This window comes from Vespula vulgaris, chromosome 10 (assembly GCF_905475345.1).
Source record: "Vespula vulgaris chromosome 10, iyVesVulg1.1, whole genome shotgun sequence".
Taxonomy (NCBI): domain Eukaryota; kingdom Metazoa; phylum Arthropoda; class Insecta; order Hymenoptera; family Vespidae; genus Vespula; species Vespula vulgaris.
The window spans coordinates 1746269-1762500 of record NC_066595.1 but is presented as its reverse complement, the minus strand read 5'-3'; the positions used below and the strand labels follow the sequence as shown (position 1 = coordinate 1762500).

The 16232-nt window shown below is 35.1% G+C and overlaps 1 protein-coding gene across 2 annotated transcripts in view; it reads left to right on the top strand.

Moving 5' to 3' along the window:
* LOC127067267 (GAS2-like protein pickled eggs) overlaps positions 1 to 12993 on the top strand; it is a 77219-nt gene extending 64226 nt beyond the window's left edge. For both annotated transcript variants that reach the window (XM_051002016.1, XM_051002015.1), the window contains 5 exons: positions 2241 to 2442; positions 3035 to 3119; positions 4295 to 4853; positions 5610 to 6033; positions 9719 to 12993. In XM_051002016.1, the coding sequence (XP_050857973.1) occupies positions 2241 to 2442; positions 3035 to 3119; positions 4295 to 4853; positions 5610 to 6033; positions 9719 to 10617 (2169 nt within the window). In that variant the 3' untranslated portion in view covers positions 10618 to 12993. The remainder of the gene's footprint in view (positions 1 to 2240; positions 2443 to 3034; positions 3120 to 4294; positions 4854 to 5609; positions 6034 to 9718) is intronic.
* Positions 12994 to 16232: the final 3239 nt, after the last annotated feature.

The following is a 16232-nucleotide window of genomic DNA, read 5'->3' as shown; positions in this document are numbered from 1 at the left end:
TTCTAATCATCCGCCATCATGTTACAAGGTGTGTTTAAGATCTTTCCTCTCTTTCACTCTGACATCCATATTGACACGCTTCTTTACGCTACTTGCAAAATCACTTACTCCGAGATATCTTTTTCTTTTTTCTTTTTTTCTTCATTTTTATTTTCATTTTCATTTTCTTTTTTTTTTTTTTTCTCTAAAATATCTGTATACTAAGTATTCTTTTTTCACGAAATTCTCTCGGATTTCCTGAAGGTCTAGAGAGAAAAAAATAAAAAGGCAAACGGAGCTTTCGACGATTTCTAAATACAGCGTTTTTACGAAAGAATCAGAATCTTCAGAAGGATCAATATTTTTTTTTTTTTTTTTTTTTTTTCTTTTAATTTTAACATGAAAAAAAGAAGAAGAAATGGATCTTCTGGAAATTTTTGTTTTTTTGATCGAGAGAAAAGAAATGTTTTTTTAAAAATAAAAAAACTGATTTAAAAAAAATAATAATAAAAAGATAAGAAAAATGAATAAAAAAAAAATTTTTTTAAGTCATCGTCGCTAAAATTGATTATATTACTTCTTCTTCTTTATCTTTGTTTTTTTGTAAAGAATGCAAAACCTACAACTCATTCTTGTCTAGAACTCTCGACACTTTCACATTCGCTAAAACGAGTTTAAAGAAAAAAAAAAAAAAAAAAAAGAAAGAAAAAAAAAGAAAAAAGAACTGACTCGTTGAAGTAAGTCGATCATTTTGGCGCGAGACGTTTATCCTTTTTTCTTTTTTTTATTTCATTGTATAAATAAGGTCAATAAAGAGTGTATATTTATGAGCCATGAAATATATTTAACGAGAGCTACAATTATTCTTATATAATATCTAACTAGGGCCATTAAAAAAATTCGCGACTCCTCTCTCTCTCTCTCTCTCTCTCTCTCTCTCTCTCTCTCTCTCTCTCTCTCTCTCTCTCTCTTTCTTTTTCTCTTAGACATTATTCCTTATCTTAAAAATGAAACATATGCATGGTGAAAAGAAAAAAAGAAAAAGAAGAAAGAAAAAAGAAAAAAAAAAGAATACGTCGAAACAATAATCCTCGTCGGGAAAAAAAGAAAATTAATTACACGGTAGAAAGCGACGTGTAATAAATTAACCGAGGTGTCAGATGAAAAACCAAAAAAACAAAAAAAAAACAAAGAAACAAACAAACAAAACCAGACCAGACGAGACAAGACAAGACAAGACAAGACAAGACGATTCGGAATGGTAAAGATAGAGACCGACGACCAAGTTCGTTTCTTTACCTTTTTCAAATCGGCTCGCGAGAATTGCGTAGACACAGAAAGAACTATAAGGCTTGCAATAATTAGCAGTGCGAGAGGTACGGGAGGAAACGAAATTCTTGGAAGAGCAAGTCGGTGCCGGTCCTAAATGGGCGTTCGTTTCGTTAACAAGGCCGAACCAGGTAAAATTGTGCTACGGCCGGGCGTCTTTTTCAATCGTTTTCAACCGATGCTCCGCGTGTTCGTTTCTGAGTCACGCTTACCAAAAACAGAATCGCCCGTGTAAAGCCAATTACATGCTGGCGTTCGTGGCATTAGCGAGAGAAACGTTTCTCTCTCTCTCTCTCTCTCTCTCTCTCTGTCTCTCATTTTTTTCCTTCTTTTCTGTATTCTCTGTATTCCTTCTCTTTCTCCTTCCTTTTTCTCCTCGGATAAGAAATCTCACGGCGACAACTACGACGACGATGACAACGACAACGACGACGATACTCTTTTATTTATAATCATCGGACGCGAGCCTTTTATTACGTAAAACTTCTCCTCCATCTAATATTCTCATGGACGTTTAAAACTATATACGTATTTCTGCATATATGCATGAGTGTGTGCGTGCGTGCGTGTGTGTATATATATATGTGTGTGTATATACGCATCACACATTTAGTAAAACAAGAGATAATGAAACTTTATTTTAATAATAAATGCTTATATTCTCTCTCGGTAAGATTATATAACTTTTTAATAACACTTTTTTTTTACTTGTCTTCTTCTTCTTTTTTTTTTCTTTTTTGAGAATTTGACTCGAAAACAAATCATTATTATGCTTCTTCAATTATAGGGACGACAAATCTATGTTTCGTTATGCAATATCGAAACTTTTGTTCACGTAAATAATATCTATCTGTGCACCGTATTTAAAGAAAATGTGTTTCTTCTATTTACGTATGTATTTTTATCTTTTCTTCTTATTTATATAATTCCAGGTTCGAGATTTAGTCGAGAGATGCACCTGTCCGACGCAATTCCCAATGATTCGAGTATCCGAAGGGAAATATCGTATTGGAGACACCAAAGTTCTCATATTCGTTCGTATTCTACGTAGTCACGTGATGGTACGAGTTGGTGGTGGTTGGGACACTCTCAGTCATTATTTGGACAAACACGATCCTTGTCGATGTAGAACTTGTAAGTTTATTAACAATTAATATCAATTAAAAATAATTTCGAATAATTCCTTCAGTTTCTTTTCTTTTTTTTTTATTTTGTATATATAAAAAATCTCTAATGTAAATTTCATCGCATGCTTTTCTAAAGGACATAATGTCGTATTAAAAAAAAATATATAACTGCATTTTAATCAAACAAAATTGACCATTAGCTAGCATTTTTCACCTATTAAAATCTAATTTCAGAGAAGAAACAAAGAGGATCGCTAAGCAAAGTAATTTTACGTAATTTATGCGTTATTTTCTTACGTAATGAGTATAGAGAGGGTGAGAGATGAATAAAATAATGGAAACACAATGCTTCTCCCTTTTTACGTATCGCAAAGTATATTTTGTTTTCGGTAGTTCCAATTTTAAATCATGATTCAAATACATACTATTTTATATAAATATCATAACCTATAAAAATGTCGAATACAAGGATGAATAAATAAAAAAAAAAAGAAATATAATAACAAAAATATCTCGTTCAAAATTTTCATAAGAAGTACACAATATAAAAATAAAAATAAAAAAAAATGTATATATAAATTTTTGATTTTGTTTTTCAGCACATCGTTCGATGATTTCCGCAAAATTGATTCAAAAAGCCGGTGGCTCGTTCGATCTTGGCAGTGCGCAGGTGCATTACGAAAGGTAAATGTCGAATTGATTTTCCATCCTTTTACAATTACTATCCTTTTACAAAACTAATCGAATTATCCTCCATTAAAGTTAAATTACGATCTCTCTTCCTTTCTCTCTCTCTCTCTCTCTCTTCCTTTCTCTCACTCTTTTAAATATGAGTTTACGTATCTCTCCAATTCGGATTGTTTTCTTGAAAAAAAAGATATATATATATATGTATGCATGTATGTATTTAAGTCGTCGATAATGCCATGCTCACCTTAATAGATTTAATAGTATTCTTGGAATGGGATCAAGAGACAACGAGATGATAATCGCGTCGATTATCGATTCTGTTTTCAAAAGGAGACCTTTCATTAGTTGCATTATAAGGAGAGATCGATCTTTCCTTTAATCCACTCGTCGTTTAGTCATATATAAATATATATATATATGTACACACAAAGATAAGTACATATACGCAGTTTTCTCGATTTCCTCGAACAATCTAAAGAACCTATCATAAATCTACAAGTCGATATCCATTTTCATTTACTTCGTTCTATGAAATAAAAAACGTGATGTGATGACGATGTACAAGGGTGGAGGGGGTGAGGGAATGGGGGAGAGGGCGGATAGTCGTAGGTTTCTTTGAATAATACAAGTAACTTCGTTCTTCGATTTTTTTTTTTGTTTAACGCAAGTTCCATTAATATATCCATCAACGAGTTATCCAATCGTATAGGTACAAGGAAAAAAAAAGAAAAGAAAAGAGAAACAGAAAAAAAGATCAAATAATAAAAAAGAAATAATAGATAAGAAAATCCATAGAGAGAAGAAGGTGTACCGTGGGTGGCTTGAAAGAAAAATTCATTGGAATCGATTGACGAAGCTATTGCTATTCTTGTTCGTCGATCTATTATACGATATGGACGAATAAGTTACACGTAGAGACATATCAAATAATAGCTTGATATTTATTCATACGAGTAAATCCGTCAGGGTTTACAAGCTCATCGGTATTACTAGAATCAACTCGCGGTGAATATATCCTTTGCTCGTATAACAGAGAAAAATAAAAAAGAGTAAGAGAGAGAGAGAGAGAGAGAGAGAGAAAAGGAAAAAAAATTAATTCAAAACTTTTCAACATTTCGTTCAACCAACGTTGATTTATAAGTCGAGCATTCTATTCGCCATTCTTATAGATCACCTCCAAGGACTCGAAGAAGTTCCGCGTCTAGCGTTGGTTCTTGCGCTGGCACGACGTTGCAGAATCAGCAATCAGCAGCAGCGGCAGCAGCAGCAGCTGCTGCTGCTGCAGCAGCAACAACTGCAGCTATAGGTACCATTGGACAGCTGCACGCGCCCAGAAGCGTTTCAAGCAATCGTTCGAGATCGCCCACACCTCAGCAAACCAATAAGCACCATCACCAACACCAATATCACCATCACCAGCAACAACAACAACAGCAACAGCAACAGCTGGGAGATGATCAACAGAGAAAGATAAATCGTTCGAGGAGTCCAACTCCTCAGAGGAAATTTTTAAACAGTCCGAGTCATCATCAACAAGGAACAAATATTGGCGACTTAGGGAAACAAAGATCAAGGTCACCCACTCCTAAGGTAATCTTGAGATCTAGAAGCCCAACTCCCAAGGTTGACCAACAACATGTCAAGATCGCCAGTAGTGTCGTTGACTCACCCAGAAAGATCTTCAATGACGATTCTCGAACTCTCGCCAGTCAGGCCAAACATTCGTCGGTGAGTTTATTTGAAATGATGATAATGTATGTATGTATTCGAATTCTCTTTTAATAATTATTACGAAGAACGTAATCTAAACGAAAGAATTTTTTTTGCAAAAGAGGAGAAAAAGAAGATTGACATTGTTTATGTTGCCTTGTCTCTCTTTCTCTCCTACCCCATCTGGTTGTTTTTTTTTTCCTTCTTTTTCTCAGACTATGTTATTCAAAAAGATAACATCAGACTTTATACTCCGCATACGCCTGTACCCTCTTGTACGTGGTAAACATATAAATAGAAACTCTCTTCGCGAACGTGGAATGTAAACAGTAGACAAATTTATTCCTCGGCATAATGAAAATCACGAAGCTGCACCAGTAGTAACAGTAGCAGTAGCAGCACCGGCGGACGCTATTCATTGTCAAACTTTTTAAGGGAGACGGAGGGTGGGTTATATTTTTTGCGGAGGGAAGTAAACTTTATACGGAACGTTGATGGGTTTCGGAAATTCGTTCTTGATTAAAAAAAGAGAAAAAGAGGGAAAAAAGAGGGAAGGAGAGAGAGAGGAAAATTGGCACGTTGAGTTCTCTTATAAAAAAAAACAAAGAAAAGAAAAGGAAAAAAGTTCGCCGGTCGAGTTTAAAGAACGAAAGAAAGAAATTTAATCCGTCGATAAAGAGAAGTTAAAGATAAAAAGAAGAGAAAGAAAGAAAGAAAGAAAGAAAAAGAGATAAAATAAAAAAGTAACCGGAACGTGGTGCCTTTTATTCGCAGGATCCGAAGAGAGAGTTGCACCAGGAGATCAAAGCGAAAGTGCCGCTTTCGGAAGAGTTCACGAAGAGATACGTGGTTGATGGCGGAGTAGCACGAAGGGCGGTCGAAAGGGAGGACACACCGAAATACGAGCCAACGATTTACAATTACAAGTGCCGAGAGGATTCGAGCAGTCGTAGCCCTACTCCAAGTCCTCCCGCCATTAAGGAAGAACCAGCATTGGAAAGTTTTACAAAGGACACCACCACGGTCACCTCCAATGTTCATTACGCAAAATCACTTCACGGCGATGGGGAACATTCGGACAATTGCAGCGAAGTATCCGACGAGGGCTATCGAAGTCTTGGTGCCGTTCAACCATCAACGGCCAATGGAAATTCTGCTCCCAACGCCCAATCTTCACCGACGGTTGCCGATTCTCAAAGTGAGCTCTTGATTTCTAATTTCTAATTTCTAATTTACTATTTTTTATTTCTTTATTCTATTATATCCATTTTTATTTTTTTTATCTTTTTTATTTATTATTTATTTATTTTTTTTTTTTTTTTAATAGAAAGAGACCAGAAAATATCCCCAAGTAGAAATTATTTTTCGATACTTTTTACAGTCTTGCAATATGGAAATAAGAAGTTGATTAAAAAAGTATCTTAACGGAGTAATTGGTGGTTCGATCGAATCGTCGATCGTTTTACTTTCGCGTACAATTCTTGCATCCCTCTTTACTTTCCCCTTCTTCTTCTTCTTCTTCTTCTTCTTTACTTCAAGCAAATCCTATCTCTTTCCAAATTTCGATATATTTATTTTTTGATTTAGAGAATAAAATGAGGAAAATATCTCGTTCTGTCTCAGTTTTTGTTTCTTTTTCTTTTTGTTTTTTTTATACGCATCTCATCTCGAAGAAGAGACGTAGAAAAAAGATATGCTAGCAGTCAAGATCGCGATTCACCTTTTCTTCTTTTTTTTGCTCCTTGTTTTTACGAATCGCGAACAACAACGTTGCGAGCAGCAGGCTTATAAACGTTAGTCACAGTCGTTTCGTAAAATTTAGCCTGACAAAAAGATCGCGCCCACCATATTCACTACTTACGTATGTCAGAGAGTTACCTAGCAGAATATAAAGGGGCGATCACGAGGAAAGAGATCGCCCACGTTATCGACCGACTTTTGCTTTGGTAACGATCGTATTCGTTTTATTCTTTTTTTTTCTAAGTTGTGTGTGTGTGTGTGTGTGTGTGTGTGTGTGTATGTTTCGTTGTGTATATTTTTTATACTTGTTTCTTTTTCTTTTTTTTATTTTTTCTCTCGCAAACGATCGGTATAAGTCGCAGTTGATTTACACTTCTCCGAACGCGACGGGTGCTTTCACTTAAGTTTATTTTTTACATTTTTTTTTTTTTATTTCTCTTATCTTTTGTAATTTCTCATTCATCGTTTTCGATGGGTTATATTTGGGTTGCATGGGATTAGGAAACGTAGGTAGATTCAAAGACTCGTTCGAGATTCGATTCGATAATCGTGACGTTAACACGATGATCCTCTACGGGAGATTGTTAATATATTAACTGAAGGATAATGTGTTTTTATATTGTTATTGTCATTATTATTATTATTATTATTACTGCTATTATTTTATATTTGAAACTTTAAAAAGATCATCTCGATTCGATCTCTCGAATTCACGATTATTCATACGAATCATCGATTACATACGAATTGATCATTATTAACAATTGATCAAAATCTTTTGAGAAATCAAGAAACTTGTACGTATTTTGTCGTACGGTGTATTTAAAAATTTCTAAATATTATAAAAGGATCTAGTTCGTTCAATGATCCACTTACTTTATTTGCGTTTGTAGTTATAGAAAAAAAAAATAATAATAATAATAATAATAATAATGATATCGAAAAACGATTCAAGTCGAAATTGATGTAATATAAAAATGTGTATGCGTTCGAAAGAAAAAGAACAAAGAAAAAAAAAAAAGAAAAAGAAAAGAAAAGATAAAGAAGAGGATATACCTATGACTTAGAATTAGACCGGTTTAATAATCACTGGCTACTACGTATATTAACGAGCACGTATGAGAAATAGAAAAAGTTGGAATAATTTGTATCTTATTCTCTGAACGTATCGTATGATATCTATCTATCCTATGTAGAAATAATAAAAGAAGATAATCGTGCAACACAAGAAGTTTAGTTGCTCGTTACGACATCGGAATAAATTAAATCGAGACGCGGACGAGATCGGTGTGCGGGATAGACGCGCGTGACAAATAGAAAGTGACGAGCAGGCTTCACTCGGTGGAAAAGAAGAGGTAGGAGAAGGAGAAGATGAAGAAAAAGAAAGAAAAAAAAAACGAATAAGAAAAAGAAAAAGAAAAAGAAGAAGAGATATCGTTTAGAGATAGAGATTATCATCGAGTCGTGATGCGGCCGAACTACGTGCTGACGTAATTTACGCGTTACGCGATCGACCCACTCGAAATGTTACACGTATGTGTGTGTGTTGTGTATATGTGTATATGTGTCTTGAACTTTTGTTATTTTGAACTTTTCGCTCATTTTATAGCATTCTCTTAGTTAAAAAAAAAAAAAAGAAATTCGTGTGAGAACGTTTACGTTAGTAAAGTAATACAGCGTCTTGTATTCATTTCGTAGGTCGCAAGAGAGGATACTGATAAGAAACGATTATCTGAAATCGTATTTAGATCGGTGATAGTGGCGCATAAAAATCGTCTGAAGAAAATTTTGTTGTAGGAAATATTTTTTTTGTTTTCTTTTTTCTTTTTAGCGAACTCTTTTTTAACTAATTTTTTGACACTTAATTAGAATATATTGAAATCGTTAGAATAGGTTTTCTTTTTTCTTTTGAATCATGTTTAATAATTCTGGGTATTTCACATCTGTGTGTGTGTGTGTGTGTGTGCGTTAAAGATTTCAAATGCATCGCGAATCGATTATCGAAATCGACGATCTTTTTTTTTTTCGTCGATCATTTTAATACTTACTCGTCGTTTATTTTCCGAGTATATTAGTCATGCGACTCTAAGTCGAAGATTAATTCGAATCTTAAATAACTTTTTCAAGTGATGTAAATGCAAATGAAAAAGAGAGAATAACAGAGAGAGATCGAACAATTTCCAAAGCAACGACAAGTACGTTTCGTTGAAGTTATCGAATCACTAACTTTTCTTCTTTTTTGTTTTATTCTTTTTCTTTAGAAAGAATTCTGAAAATATATAACGAAATTATCGATACGATTAACAAGATGGGCGCGTTCATCATCGATAATAATTATTATCGAAAGAGGATGAAAGTTGTCGAGTTTAGAAGCAAAGAATTTATTTAAATGAAAATTTGTGTTGGTTAGATTTTGATTGACCACCCTATAGATATGATTAATATTCAAAGTACACAAGAGACCGCTTGCAGAGGTTGGCCTGACATTTAGTCGGGGCGACGGATTATATGAAGGATCGCTCGAAGCGTGGGCGATCTCCAGCAACCTGTCCTCGGAACAATCGCCAACGGTCGATCCTCGATAACGCTTATAAACTCGCCTTGAATACACCGAAGTTACATTCGCGAGGAAGAGTCGACTTGAGTCGACTCGAATCGAGTTGAGTCGACTTGCCCTCGGTCGACCGTATCGAATGTGTGAACGTATATCTGTATGTGTCGGGACTGTTGCAGTATTGAAAGAAAAAAGAAAATGAAAGAAAATCTGTGTGTGTGTGTAGAGAGAGAGAGAGAGAGAGAGATTCGTGATATCGAATCGATTCCTGTCACGAAAGATAAGATTTGTCGAGGAAGGAAAGACGATCATTATATTTCTGTTCCTTTTTGGAGGGATAATTGATTTGTAAATATGTCCGCAATATCCTCCCCTTGATGTATTTGTAAAAATCAAATTTCGAATCGGTATTGAAGATCGATGTCGGTTTTTCTTTTTCTTTTCTTTTTTGCTTTATCTTTTACTTTTATTTTGTTACCTCGTAATTTTTTTCTTTTGTTTTCTCTTTTCAATTCGACCCCTATCGGATGAAGAGAAGAAAGTACAAGTAAAATTTGTTTGTTTTTTTTTTTCTTTTTTCCTGTTCCAGAGCAACCCATGAAAACGGAGCAGCAAAACGAGGAGAGATCTTGCGTAGAGACCGAAAGTATCGAAACCGGTCTGCGGAAGACTAGAATAGGACCGGGTAGTCCATTGAGAGCGTCACCAGCGAGAAGCGTGGCCTCTTCTTCCGGTGACAGAACGCCGAGAGCTGGCTCGGTAATACGAGAGAACAGTAACGTTTCGAGAGCATCGTCGGGTAGCAGGACGCCAAGGGAAAGTAATTCCAGTCCGGAAGGAAGTCCATTGAAACGTGGGACGATTAGAAACAGTTTACGAAAGCCACCAACTGGTAGTCTGAGTAAAGCTTCGGCGTTACCGAAGTCCAGTCATCTTAGCACCAGCGGTAGCAATACGTGGAACGGTCGACAGGCTAGACAGAGGCCTAGTTTGCAATCCGACACCTTTTTGAATCCACAAGGATCGGCAACTTGCGCGACTACGCCGAGCTTTTCGAGAAAGAGCACGGTTAGACAGAGTCTACCCAGGCCTGCTAGCAACGGTGCACCGCAGTACGATAGAAACGGTCGTAGAATCAAACAATCTGCAACCGGTTCGCTCCAATCGTCACCGACCAAAGTGGCCAACCCTTTGTTGGAACAGATCCTACAGAAAGTTGGACACTTGCGGGACGATCGCGAGGTCGTACAAAAATTGCAGGATCTTTTGAGGGATTATCAAGTTAACAGTCTCGGTGAGAACGATCCTACTCTTGAATTTACCAGAGCCTGGATAGACGGTAATGGAACCGTTGCTCTTCCTCAAGATAGTCAAATAGTTGCAAGCCCGAGAAAGGATCCCAAGGCGGCTTCCGAAAGGGGTGGCTTCTCGAGAATACCAGCACCCATTTACAAAAGGCCCATGTCCGTCGCTTCGGACAGTGTCTGAGAATGGTCCTTTATCCTTAAACGGGAATACGATCGCTCGTCATCGGTTATATCATTTCGCGATATACCGATTCGGTGATCCCAATGAAATATATTTTTTCTCTTGAATCTTCTCTTGCTTGCAACGACGGTAATAAACGTTTTATTATCAAAACGATATCGTCTTCGTCGGTCGTAAGCAACGGATTATCTTTGTAATGTCTAACGAGAAGAAAAAATTTAACAAAACCACTATGGTGCACGGGTTAATCGGTATCTTACGACGAATGATTTTTTAAACGACGACGACGACGACGACGACGACGAATGATAATTACGATGCCGGTGCTCGGACGATGATGGTGCTCTTGAACGATACGCGACGTATGTACGTATTTCGATTTCGTAGAATTTCTCGGCGAATTACCTTGTCGAACGAACTGAATGAACGAAATCAATGATCAGACGAGATCCGATATTATGGAAGAACGGCTAATTTTAATAAAAGTATTGCCGATCTTGCGTACTATAATTACTATTACTACTACACTACTACTATACTATTACTACTGCTACTACTACGATAACTTCCCGATCGAACTCGTACTTGAAAGGGACGACTCTCTTCTTTTTCTTTTTCCACGAACGAAACGAGCCTAATCTCTTGATCGATTGATTATCGACGACGAGCAAAATAAACACAAATGATATTAGAAAAAAAATTGAAGGAAAAAAAGAAAAAATACGAACACGATAAATCGATATATACCTTGTAATCTTTGAATCGATCATTCTCTTTCGATAAGCTCGACTCACTAGATATCATCGACGCTATCGAGAACAGGTGTTAAAGGTAAGAGAGTGACAGAAAGAAAGAGAAAGAGAGAGAGAGGGAGAGAAAAGAGAATAAGCTCGTTTCTTCGAAAAAAGGAGAGAACATTTGCGCGTTTCCGTGGGTCGGCTCGACCCTTCAAGGTCGATCTCTCGAAAACTCGAGGTGTAGCGCGTCACGGTGCTTTTTTTAGATTAGTAAGCGAGATCGACGACGACGACGAACCAACCCATGCTCTTCTCGGTTCTCGGTTCTCCAATCAAAGTTTTCCTCGTTAACCATATAATATAATACGTACATAGTATAATATTTTACGATATTCGTCGATCTTCAAACCCACGCTTTTTATTAATCCCTCCATACTTTCTCTACATCTCCATCTTCCTCTCCTTTCATCTCTACCTCTCACCTCTGACCTCACCTAATTTTTCCTTTCGAAACGATACACGTACACGAAATGATGCACGCCTTAAATCAGAGACAGACTTTGCTCGTCGTCGATCGTCGCCATCGCGCGATCCGTGTGCGTTTCTTATTGAAATTATTTATTTTATATAGTCTATCGGTTGTATTTATTGAACAGAGAGATAGATAGAGTCAGAGAGAGAGAGAGAGAGAGAGAGAGAGAGAGAAACAGACAGAAAGAAAAAGAGAGAAAGAGAAAGAGAGAATTTAATTACGCGTTAAGACCTCGTTTGTCAGATCTGACCAACCGCGGGAGGTGCTCAAGGACAAAGAGACACGCGAATTTTTCGATAAAGAAGCTCGGGAAAAAAATTGACCAAAAAAAAGAAACAAAAATAAAGATTGCGATTTTCGTCCTTTTTCTCTTTCTCTCGAACTCTCGAACTCTCGTCTCGCTCGTTTCGAACGTTGTCGGATATTTCGAAGGAAGTAATTATTTAGAACTGTCTGGGTAAATATCCTTTGTGTTGAAGAATGATGGAAATTTAATCAAAGTCTTTATCGAAAATTTTATCATAGATACGTACATTTACGCGCAAGTATACGCATTGACACGCGAGCATTTATATATATATATATACACTTTATTCCTCTTTAACCCTTATCCTCAACCTTCACCCTTCACCTCTTAACCCTCAAACCCTTTTATATCCTTCTTCTACAGGTAAGACCTCTTTTGAAAGAAGAGAGAGAGAGAGAGAGAGAGAAAGAAAGAGAAAGAGATAACACAATAACAATATACGAAATACATATACATATATATCGTGTAGATAGCAACATGACGGTGTCGGTGTGCGGACGAATACCATTCCAATGTTTAACTGTTTTTTATACCAAACGCGATAGTAAACCATTTTTTACACAGATTACCAAGTGTCTTAGAAAAGAAAGAAGGAAAGCAACAGAGGGAGAGAGAGAGAGAGAGAGAGAGAGAAAGCAATGAGAGAAAAGCATAATTTTGAGAATAAAATAAAAATAAAAAAGAGTAAAGCAAGGAAAAAAAAAGAAATAAAAGAAAAGAAAGAATATAGAATAAAGAAACAAAGACAAAGTAATGAGATAAAGTAATAAAAAAAAAAAAAAAAAAAAAAAAGAAAAAAAGCGAAGATTTTCACGGGGGATATTCGAGAGGAAATCGCGAGGAGAAAAGTGAAAGGAGAATACAGATAGATAAGAGTTTATTTTGAAAATAACGAATTTATTTTTTAGTAAAGTTTTTTAGACGCTACTCGAGCTGTTCCGCAGACGCGTTTTCCATACGAGAAGACATTTTTCGAAGCTATAGAAAGAAAGAAAGAGAATGAATGAGAGAAAGAAAGAAAGAAAGAGAATGATGATGATGACGATGATGACGATGATTATTATGAATTTAGAAGAGACAGATTCGTTGCTTCTTATAAAAGACACGATTTTTTATTTTACTTTATTATATCTCGTTTTTTAATCGCTCGATCGTGCTCGATAAATCAGATTTTTTTTTCCACTTTTTTTTTACGTATATATATATATATATTTTTTTTTTTTTCGTCGGATCCATAGAAGCGTTTCGAACTAATCCTGATTGTACGTTACGATATATGTATGATTTACATATCGCTCGTTTCATCAGGCTCGTTTACGTAGATCATTTGACTTCGTAATATATATATATGTATCCGAGCTCTTTTCGTCTGTACACTTACATAGGTAAATACGATACGATTAATCAGAGATCGAGCACGAGTTGAAGCGATTAATATATTTCGTCGTCATATTCGATCTATATCGATCTATTTTTCAACGACGACGACAGCAGAAAAAAGAAAAGAAACAAATAGAAGAAAAAATAATCATTTTGCGTGTACAAAAGAGGGATGCAAATGTCTTTCGAAGAAAAGAAAAAGAAAAGAAGAAATAAGGTTTCAATAAAACGTAAAAAAATTTTACTGCCATCTTCTTGAGATCGTTTAAAAATTATGAAAGATAATTGCAATTGTCACTGTCGTTCGAGAAGATTCGTCGTTGGATTAGAAATAATTCTAAAAAAAAAATTATCGGTTTACAATTCGATTTGACAAAAACAAAGAAAAAAGAAAAAAAAAGAAAAAAGGAAAGAAAATATCGTCGATCGTTTGATTGTGAATTTGTCAATTTGTGTTATCAGTCAAAAAATAACAAACGTGTCGTCCATTAAACTGTCTCGGTATAATATCACATAATATTTTTCGTCTAATCGTGAGGATTTAGTTTCTTCCGCTATGCTCGGCTTTCTTCTTTCATCGAGGAGAACGAGAGTAATAAAAGTTGGAAGGAGGGAGATGCGATTAAGAAATAAAAGAGATAAAAGAAAAGAAAAGAAAAAAAAAAGAAAAAAAATGCACATACTCATACACATACACAAATACACTGTGTAAGGCTCTCCCCCTGCCCCTCAACGCATTTTCTTCTACGAGATAGGTCAAATTATCTTTCTCTATAAGGCTAAGCTTCGTAATCCCTCCCCCTCCCACCCTATTCCACCCTCTTTCCCCCTCACCGCCCTCAAGCGACACACGGTATATCGCAGCGTTAATTAAGTAATAATAATACCGAGATGAATATACCAACATTAATATTATTATAATTATTATTATAATTATTATGATTATTATTATTAATAATATTAATATCAATATTAATATTATTATTATTATTATTATTATTATTATTATTATTATTATAATTATTATTATTATTGCAAGAAAGTTTGGCGGGTTATTGCTATTACTATTTTATTATTACGATTATTATACGGAACGTTGCCTCTATGTTACGATTATATCATTTTATCTATCAGAAGTTGTTAATTTTAAGAGATTCCATTTAAGAGAATATACGACGAAACGACAAAACGAAAACTAAACAAATACAAAACAATACAAAACAAATTTAAAAAAAAAAAAAAGAAAGAAAAGAAAGAAGGATTGAGATAAAGTAAAATGAAGTGAAATAGATATATATGTAAAAAAAAAAAAAAAGGTAAGGAAAAAAAAACGGAAAAAAATAATAAAAAATATATATATATACATATGTGAAAAAAAAAGTGGAAAAAAAAACAAATAAATAAAAACAATAAAAAAAAATTATACAAACCGAGAGAAAATATTATTTGAAAAGTCCTTCGGAACCGTTCCCTTTGAAATATAATTAAAGCAAATATTTCTATCCGAAGAAAAAGACGACGACGTGGATACGATTGCAATCGCATTCGACGGAATTTATTTCTTCTTGTTAATCTTTTTTTTGCTCTTCTCTCTCTCTCTCTCTCTCTCTTTCTCTTTCTCTTTCTCTTTCTCTTTCTCTTTCTCTTTCTCTCTCATCGAAGGGAGACCACGTAGTGGAAGCGTGTTTGCGACGAGGGGCCCGTTATAAAGAGCCAATACCATACGAACCGTCGTCCTTGCCACATATGGCGAGAAGGCTCTCCTCTTCGAGAGAGTAAACCGACGATGACGATGACGACGATGACGACGACGACGACGACGACTACTACGACGGCTACTACGACTCTAAAAACGTAGAAAAGAGTATCGATTCCATTCAAATATAATTTTAAATCGTCAAATGTCAATCGCAATTTCGTTTAATTTTTTTTCTTTTATTTTTCTTTCCTCAGCTCTGTATTTTTTTCTCCCTTTTTTCTTCTTTTTTTTTTTTATGAACACGACTCGGAAGAAGGTAAGTCGACGACGACGACGACTACTACTACAACGGCTACTACGACTCTAAAAACGTAGAAAAGAGTATCGATTCCATTCAAATATAATTTTAAATCGTCAAATGTCAATCGCAATTTCGTTTAATTTTTTTTCTTTTATTTTTCTTTCCTCAGCTCTGTATTTTTATCTTCTTTTTTCTTTTCCTTTTTTTTTACGAACACGACTCGGGAGAAGGTAAGTCAGATTTTGAAGCGAGTCTATTAATCGATTCGTTCTTCTTTAATAAAAAAATATATAGATCGAATGGAATTTTTACGAAAACAAATTGTTTATGATAATTTGTTAAAACGTTATTTGTAAGAAATTATTATCAAGATAAGTCAAATTTAAAAGAAATGATTCGTTAATTACGTTCAGACTAAAGAAAAAGTTAATCAATTTATAATCGGTGTAGACTTGATTAGAGGCATAGAAGAATTGATAGTAGAGATAGAAATAGAAGAGGATCGATTATGTGCATTCAAAAACGATTTCTTTTTTACGAGCAAATAAAAAGACAAATTAAAAAATAAGTCAGACTAGAAGAAGTAAGAAAAATCGTTTCGTTAATTCGTTGGTTGGACCAAACGAAGAAAAAAAGAATGCATCAACGTGTAGATCTAT